This window comes from Gavialis gangeticus, unplaced genomic scaffold (assembly GCF_001723915.1).
Source record: "Gavialis gangeticus isolate Ggan-Ray unplaced genomic scaffold, GavGan_comp1, whole genome shotgun sequence".
Classification (NCBI taxonomy): Eukaryota; Metazoa; Chordata; order Crocodylia; family Gavialidae; genus Gavialis; species Gavialis gangeticus.
The window spans coordinates 90,190,232-90,199,419 of record NW_017728992.1 but is presented as its reverse complement, the minus strand read 5'-3'; the positions used below and the strand labels follow the sequence as shown (position 1 = coordinate 90,199,419).

Below are 9,188 nucleotides of genomic sequence, written 5' to 3'. Positions count from 1 at the left end.
CAGTGGGGGGGGGGAACAACTGGGAGGGCTTTAGTTTTAATCATGGATTTTGAGGATTTTATCAGAGAATTTGTGATATTTTTATCGGGGGAAACCAGGATCCCTGGCTATAAGTTAGAGAAGGATTTATTTAATGATTTGAGGCATGGCGTTGGATTATGTGACCTTCAGAGGTCTCTTCCAGGCCTAGTTTCCATGGTTCTTCACTTGGGTTAGCACAGATAATCTTGACATCCATCTTTTATGTTACTGGTAAAGCAGGGAAATTTAAGATGCAGAGGCATAGAACTCTTTGTCGCAGGTGATAATTTCAAGACATCAGTATAGAAGAGCACTGTTCTTTCTGAACTGTGTATGTCATTTAAAATAACAGTAATTGTCAGTTCTTGACAAGGTAGAAGGGAGCAGGACTGTGAAGAGTACAGTTAAGAAGTATAAATATTTAAATTGTGCTCTCATAGTGCATTTGGTGCTTCGTGGTAGCAACAGATTAGTGCCATGGTGCTATGTTGGATTCAGGGTGGCTGATAATGTTATAAGGGAGTGTTATCTAAATACACAGTGGGAAATATGTTCCTAGTAGAAGTATTAGAGGTGTTTCCAGCAGCACCTGGTAAGAACCAACCAGGTTTTGCCTGTATTGCAAAATCTCTTTTGGATATGATTTCTTCTATTCTTTAATTCTGAATCCCAAGAGAGACTTCCTACATTCGGCTACAATGCTGTACACAGTCTTCTAATGTAGTGCTTTGGGTGTCGTATGAAAATATTTTGGGAAGAAGATATCAATAAAATGGGAATTTGTATCAATCTTTGGCAACCCATCTACTAGAAATACCAGAAATGTAAAGGTTAAGTATAATTTTAATAGATACTCATTTAGTTGGAATACTTTTTACTTCTCACTTACTATTAAGCCATTACATTCTTTACATTGTAGATTCTAAGTAGCTGTGTTTAATTTTACACTAAACCTTAGAGTTTAGCCAGAACACCAAATACTTCTTGTACAAAACTAACACCTGTAGCTAACTCTTTTTTTGCATGTTCTGTAACATGGTACCTTCATATTATTATTGCCTGTACATAATATTTATGTTTTTCTGAGTAGCAGCGTGGGGTTGCAGAACCTAATCCTTTAGCAGTTGGTTTAGTCACTCCCTTAACTCTTGAAATGAGAAATCTGAACAGCACTGAGGGTATGGCTCACCTGCCACCTCAGGATTTACCTACACCAGGATACAAGTATTTCACTCCAGCCAACAACAAGTTTCTTCAGACGCCTACCAGCTATAGCCAGAAGATTGACATGAAGGAGCCAATCAGTGAGGTCAGACAGCAGAAGCAGGTTTGTTCCAGGGAGCGAAAAGCTTTAGGGTCTAGTGGAGTTTCTGTTTAGATAAGAAACCAATAAAAAGTGCTAAATCCTGCTCTTCTTAGTCATGCCTGAGGTATTCTCTTGAATCTTACAGGACTCCCTGTAATAGGCAGTACAGCAGGATATGGCCCTTAGGTTCTTTGTGGTCATGCTGTACAATATCTAAAATGTAAGGAGATGGAATAATGCAGCTGATAAAATTATTTATACAAATATTATAACATGGATACTGAACTTTATAAATCCATTTAACTCTGTAGTTAATTGAGGTCACTGCTATATGGAATGGTGTGAAGCCCACAAGACAACATACAATGTTTAGAGCATGGAATCTAGACTCCTGGAGTTTACTAGCAGCTTTGTCACAGCCTTGCTTACTTTGGGTGGTCATTTAACCTTTGCATGTGTTTACCTAAATTCAAAATGAGAAGAGCCATGAAGTGCAATCAACATTTGTAAAATCCCTTGAGAGCCTTTACTGCCAGGCATTCTAGATGCCTGCCCAATATTTTTCCCTGTACTTAATTGCATTAGTCCCTAATAGAACCTCTGTTTTTCTTCACCTGCTACTTTATTTTACTGTGTCCTTTTATTTCTTGTCACCTTATAATTATTTTTCTTTTGCCTTTTTCCTTTCAAGTACAAATGGAGGTTCACATCTTAAGTTCTTTGGATGCCTATTGGGTCAAGTTAGTTTGAGAGAACTTTTTTTCCCTCAAAGGCAGAAGCACTAACTACAAACAGTGCAATGTTCTGATGACTTCTAAGGTTCTTACAAATGAAGGTTGAAAAATCAATGGCAAAAATCTTTCCATTGTTTAGATAAGTAATAAATATTAACTTTATTGAACTATGCTGTAGTAGTAGTTTGCTTTTTTCAGTTTTTGAGATCTAAATAATATTTGCATCTTGAAAAGTAAAATTCTTAAGTCGTTCTTAATATTTGTAGAATGATATAGAATCAAGCAAGTCTGCCCCAGTGCTGAATACATCTAAACAGGATGGACCGATGCCAAAACCACATAGTGTTTCACTTAATGATACTGAAACAAGGAAACTAGTGGAAGAGTGCAAAAGACTTCAGGGTGAAGTGATGAAACTGTCAGATGAAAATCGGCACCTGAAAGTAAGTTCTGTAATGTGTTTTATATTAAAATGAGGTGCTCCTAAGCATCTGGTTTAAAAGCCATAGATTTATGTTCAGTCATGCAAATGAAATTATGCTTAAAGGAACTAATTTGGAGAATGAGACAGGCCTATTTAGAGAGATTAAGGTACTTGTTATCAGTATGTCAGGTCTCATTTGTGATGTAACAGTATTTTTCTAAGAATAAAAATTTATCAAAGGTTCCTTCTTCAGAACTGTCTTAGCCAGATTGTCACTCTTTTCATTTTAAAATCTTGCTTCTGGGTAAAATGCAAGAAGTGAATTTATTAAAATATTTTTAAAATGTAAGTGATCTAAGAATTAGTATTCTATTATGCAAGAACATATGCAGCACAGGATAATCAGAAGTATATTTGAAATACTCACCAATTATTGAGACTTCATTGCTACATTTTTTTATACTGCTAAGATACTAAAGTTCTGCAAGTTAACTATTCGTTACGATAGAATGGAACGAATTGTGTCCTTTTGAAACAGAATGCTGGCTGTCCTTTCAGTCTTGACAGTTCTGGTTAGTTTTTATGAAACACGGTAATATCCTTTGAACGTATGTATAGGTATGCAAGAACATATAGGTGAGATATAAACTAACAGCACTGCACATGATGAAATGTTGGCATACTAGTTGTGGCCAACTTGTTATTACTTTCTGTTGGTTTTGTGTACTGCTAGTTTTTAAATACTTTATAACAGGGATTCCCAAACTTTTTTATGCTGTGGACTGACAAACTGGAGACCAACAGCATACTGTGGGCAGGAAGCCAACCCTTTTTTATACTTGGTATACTCAGTGTAAAAAGGGGTCGGCTGCCAGTCCGCAGTAAGTTGGTCACTTCCAGTCTGCAGTTTGCTGGTCTGTGGTCACTTCCGGTCCAGCAGCTGACCCTCCTGTGGAACCAGGGGTTGGGAACCCCTGCTTTACAGTATACAGTTACATGTGATTATTGTATATTGGCAATAATTGTTTTTAAAAAGAAACCTAAAATAATGCTAACAGCTAAAATTGTAATGAAGCAATATTGGAGAATACAGCAAAATAAAGCGTAAAATGTAGATTTCAGGTATCCTTTTCATTTACTATTCAATTTTTAATGTGCAGCTAAAAGATGGATCTCATAAAGTTTTCAGTTAAGTGTTTTGTTCCCTTTAATTAAGATGTATGCACAGGGGCAGGGTAAAAAATTGTGTATTAGTTATTCAATTAAGGACAGTTATGATGGGTTCAAATTTACTTTGTCACGGCTTTTCTTGTATAGCATAGTTTAAATAATAAGTAATGCTGATTATTATTATTTTCTTTATGATCATAAATGTTTTTAGATTAAAGTTCCTGGTTACATTTTCTCTAATAGGTATCTTATTCACAAATTCTTCCATTTTTTCTTTTCAGGAGGAAGGCTTGAGGCTCAGAAAGGTAGCACACTCAGATAAATCTGGATCACCCACAGCCTTGGCTCTCAGAGAGAATGGCTCCAATCCTCTTCCCTCTCTGCTTGTTGTAATTGCAGCCATTTTCATTGGATTCTTCCTAGGGAAATTCATCTTGTAGAGAGTGAGAGAGAAAGAGAGAGAGAGAAGCATGCAGAGTGCGGCTTCCTTTTTGTTTCTTGGCCAGGAAAAGATTTGTTTACCTACCACTTCATTGGTAGTATGGCCCAAGTGACCATTTTTGTGTACAGCGTCATACAGGCTTTGCCTTTAATGATCTCGCACGGTTAGAAAACACAATTAAAATAAAAGACAAACTGTTCGGCTACTGGACAAAATTGTACATTTAAATCATCAATAGCAGGTGTCAGTTGCACATTCAGTCCTTTATGAAAATTCATAAATAAAGAATTGTTCCTTCTTTTTGTGGTTTTAATAAGAGTTCAGAAATTGTTCAAAGTCTTGTAAATGTTATTTTAATAATCCTTTAAAATTTTATCTGTTGCTGTTACCTCTTGAAAAATGATTTATTAGATTGCTAATCCCACTCATTCAGGAATATGACAAGAGGTATTCTGGGGGAATGGTGCCTCTTACTGTGTAAATTTTCTGCTTTATCTTTCTTTGCTAATATCATGGCAGAATTTTTTTTCTTATCCCTTGTGAGGCAGTTGTTGACAGTTTTTCATCCTTACAATCCTGTCCCATGATATTTAACATTAAAAGAGAAATAAAATTGTTAACATATTTTTCTGCTGGGTAGCCTGTTTGTGTGTTGTTGTACTCCTAGAAGGAATTCTTAAGTTCATGGTAGCTTGCTACATGTAACAAATGGCTATTTTAAAATTTGCCTGCTTAAATCCTTGGCTTAGACTGTTGTAATTAAAGCTTTGGGGGGTGGGAGGAGGTTCCCTTTTTATTTATTTAAAGAACCATTTGCTGGCTGCTTCAGCAGTAGAAATAATTATCCAACGTGTTCAGACATAAGAATAATTTGGATTATCCAGCAGGTATAAAAATTGGTAGACAAATGTATTTAGCACATGGTATTAAAATTTGCTTGGATTGTGTGGGCGGAGAGCAGTCAGCCTTCTGTTCCATTTTTGGGTGTGTTGCGTATCTTTCAAGGGACGACAGATTCTTGGATTTCATAAAGGGTACTCCATCCAAGTTTACTATCTTATCTGTTATGTTTGTAATACCACTTTAGCAAATATTCTTAAATGCAATTTTTTTTTGTAATTGGACACTCGAAATGCATTTCTGTGATGCAGAGGAATTGTGTGCTGAGTAAGCCTCAGTTACTCAATGTCCAAAAATTTTTTTAAAATCATTTTATGCAACTCTTAGTAAAATTTCTCTGTGTTACTAACCATGTATAGCTAAGTTTAAAAAAAATGCATTTATTGGGTCTGAAATGCTTCCCTGCACTTAATCTTATGTCTTGCCTCATTTCTGATATACATGTCATTAAAAAAATTGACAGTAGTATCGGAACGAAATATATCCATACTTCTGATTTTAAACATAATCCAATACAGGAAATTACTTGTTAAATGGCAAATTGTGGAAGGAAAATACTCCTGTAAGCAAAATTATGTGTGTTTTTTGAACAGCTTGACTTGATGTAGTGCAGCTAAGTGTGTTAGACCTTGGTGTATACACACATTGTGTAGCTGAGAAAAAAATTGTCCTAGAGAATACATACATTATCTTGGTTGCCTTTAATTTCTAGTGCTTTTTTAATGAAAGTTATAATTACATCATGTACTGTCATAGCTATCTGTGGTAAACTTTTATAAAACATCTTGCATATGTGCAAGGAAGACGATGAAAAAATTACAAATATTGCTTATCTTTTCACTTAAAAGCATGCAAGTACAGATGTTTCCAGTTGTATGTTCCAGTATCTGCATTCAAGTCTCCTCACCCTAATGACTGGAAAAATATGCTAAAGTCTATATTATTTTGATTCTGTTGGATCACAAGTCGTTATAATTCTCTAATTTATGCTCTATCAAAATGGGGTCACATTGGACTTCATGAGCCTGTTTTTCAAAGGAAGCTGATAGCATGGAAAATAACAGGCTGTAGTGTGGAGGATGTAGTTTGGTTCAGACAGCAATTACTACATTGTATAAGGGGAAAAACGGAGAGGACTTATACGTGTTGTTTACAGTTAAACTAGTGTATATAAAGATTTGTAATTATGGCCAGTATTTTCTGGGCTATAGAGCAGAAAGAGTCATTTTTCAATGCACCTGACTTTAGATGGATGTCTGGCATTACTACTTCATTGTGGAAAGGGCCACCTGTAATGAGAGAGAAATTATAAAAATGCATATTAATCTGTTTTTTAATACCAAGCAGGTGGTAACAAGCTATATTATGATTTGACTAATTCTCTGCAGAAAGAAAGCATAAACAGGCATCGTAACCAGTATATATACCATGGTATAAGGAGACTCTTCTGGTTTCCAGTAATCCCTTCATAGCTGTATATAAAATGTAATGCTGAAACTATTTTGCTCTCAGGAGTGACTTTGGATGAGATCAACTGTATTCAGTGAATTATGTAATATGGATTAAATTGTTTGTCTCTGTTCCTGAAATGGTTAGAATGTCTTACTTTGTCTGCTTGCTTACTTGTGTATGTAAGCATGGGGAAATATAATCCTCACTGCTAATAGCAATATTACGGTTAAATGATAAAGGCCATGTAGTCATGTGAAGTTAAATGCACAGCTGTAGTTCAATTAAAAATACAGATTACACTTTTGCTTTTCCACAACACAAGATGGAACAAGTTTCTTATATCCAAAGTGCATAGTGTGTTAAGCTTTTTATGGATTAGAACTTTTTAAAAAGGGTAATATAACAATGCCGAAATAGAAAAATATTCCGTCCTGGGTTTTGAAGCAACTTTTAGATCCCAAACGTTGGCCTACTTTAAAATTACTGTAGTAACTAAATTAGTCTACCCATTTATGGAAAAAATTAGTCTACCCATTTAAAGGAAAAAAACTGCAAATAGCATCAACGTACTAAGTATTTGTGCATTTTTACTAGTTCTCTATAAGCAGTTGACAGATAATCTCATCCTGAATCCTGCATGCTGTTGCTGCTATGATTGAAGCTGACCTGCATATAGGAAATCAACAAAACACTAACTTGAGCTCCACTGGTCTCAAGGGAGAAAAAAGCCTTTGCCAACTGGGAAAGGACAAATATATGCCCATTATATTAAAGAGAGAAAGGAAAAAAGCCTTCAAGCTCCAGTCAGTGTAGTTTCACATGAATAGTTGGGCTCAAGGAATGGGGCTACAAGCTCATAGGCTATCCCCAAATTGGATCACTCTTAGCAGGTCCCTTCTGGTCATACTTTCCTATTTAAAAAATGGGAGGCTTCTCTTAACGTACCAGGCCCCCATATTTCTCAAGCCTGTTTTGGGCTGGTTGCGATTTATGGCTACTAAGCTCCTGCCTGTTCCCAGGTTACACCTAGCTCTTATATAGATAGCATTTTTCATGAGTATCAGAGCACTTCAAAAGAAGTTATTATCCTCCATTGTATAGATGGGGAAACTGAGGTAGAGGTTAAAGGACACACCCAAAGTCATCCAGACAGAGTAGCAGCTAAATGTGGAAAAGACCACTGGTCTCTTTCTGGTGCAGTCTAAACCTACTCTCAAGTCTCAAGACTTCCTGTATGCTCAGCCACAGTGCTCTGCTGGGTTTCCCCAATACTGCTATGTGCTATTTGGAAATTTCTCTGGTGCTGAGAGCCTTCTTGAAGAGTGGGTTGGTGCCTTTCTGTCCTGAAGCCAAGGTAAGGAAGTAGAGAATAGGTTGGGGGGGGTGGAAGGTTATAAGATGCCCTTTCAAAGTAAGTATGAGAATAAGCAGTCTTTTCAAAGCTCTATTGACTACTGTACTAGAGCTACTGTGTACTAACAGTGTTTAGTGCTTGTCATTTTGGGATGTGCGTTTAATCACCTGGATAGAACAAATGAATGTATTTGCCATAGAATCATGCTGTAATTTAACATTTAAACCTGAAAGACCTGCATGAAAGGGAGATTTTGTAGTGATTGAATCAAATCTTTAATCATGAGGCTGGTAAGCAGATTTTTCAGAATTTACTTCCAGGATCCCTGTCAGATGGGGCATGGTGGCAAGTAACATATAGGTGGTGTTATGTATGGAAATCTAGGTTGTTAGACATGAAGAATGGCTATTTTGGACAAGTGTAGTAAGGATACCTGGGTAGGTAACAGTTGTGTTAAGTGGCATCGTATAAGAAATCCATCTACGTTTGTTGCTATCTTTCTTTTTACACTTGGGGAAACTCAGCCAATTAGAAAGTTCTATACCTGCTGAATGATGAGGTAGCCAATAACATTTGGCGGTCTTAAATCCCTAGATATGCAGAAGTGCTTGAAACTCCCATGTTTCTCTCCTGCCCCGCCATAATTGCTGGTACTCTTACCTGGCTGAACTGTGGTGCTACTTTGTAGCTCAGTTCTGCAAGAAAATTCAGATTCCCAAAATACATACACATTAGGATTAATTTAGCTTTTAGCAAAATCAGTCTGTGACATGCTCTGTAAACTAGGAACAAGCCCAGAAAACTGGAATGTGCAGCCACCTTACTCATGTGGCTATGGCTTCCTAATGCAACCCATTGACCCAACATCCAAATTGTCATTTCTTTCCACTGTACTTTGAACTTTAGGTTTTATGGCCTCTGTTTCAGTTGAGGGGGAACAGATAATTTTCCTGAATTAAAAGATAGTTTCCTAATGTGTCTATAAGGAAACCAACCAACAAGCTGATTTAAAATCCAAAAGACATTGAAAAGGGGAGGCAGCATGTTTTAAAAAATGTCTCAATTATTTAAAATTAAAGCTTGCACTCTCAAGTGTTCTCTGTTGGACTGGAACATGACATTTGTTATGCAGCTAAGTTAAAGCCATCTATTGCTACAAAATGCTGCAACTCCCAGAGGCCTATCCCTGGGGACGGATCCAGGGGATGTACAGTGGTGTAGTTGCACCCCTCCCCTTTGATTCCTGCTCCACCCAAACTTTAAAACCAGCTGCCTGCGAGGGGCAGTGGCATTTCTGTTCAGGCAGCAATGAGGGAGTCACTTGACTTCATTGCTCATTATTATGAAGCACTACCAGGAGTGACCAGGAATAACAGTCACAAGCT

The 9,188-nt window shown here is 36.8% G+C and overlaps 1 protein-coding gene across 2 annotated transcripts in view; it reads left to right on the top strand.

The window, feature by feature from the left end:
* The window catches only part of VAPA (VAMP associated protein A), a 24,340-nt gene extending 19,045 nt beyond the window's left edge, over window positions 1-5,295 (top strand). Inside the window, exons 4-5 of one of the 2 annotated variants that reach the window (XM_019525338.1) lie at window positions 2,328-2,504; window positions 3,937-5,295. In XM_019525338.1, coding sequence (XP_019380883.1) covers window positions 2,328-2,504; window positions 3,937-4,095 — 336 coding nt within the window. In that variant the 3' untranslated portion in view covers window positions 4,096-5,295. The other variant, XM_019525345.1, reaches the window with a different exon arrangement.
* The last annotated feature ends 3,893 nt before the right edge of the window (window positions 5,296-9,188 follow it).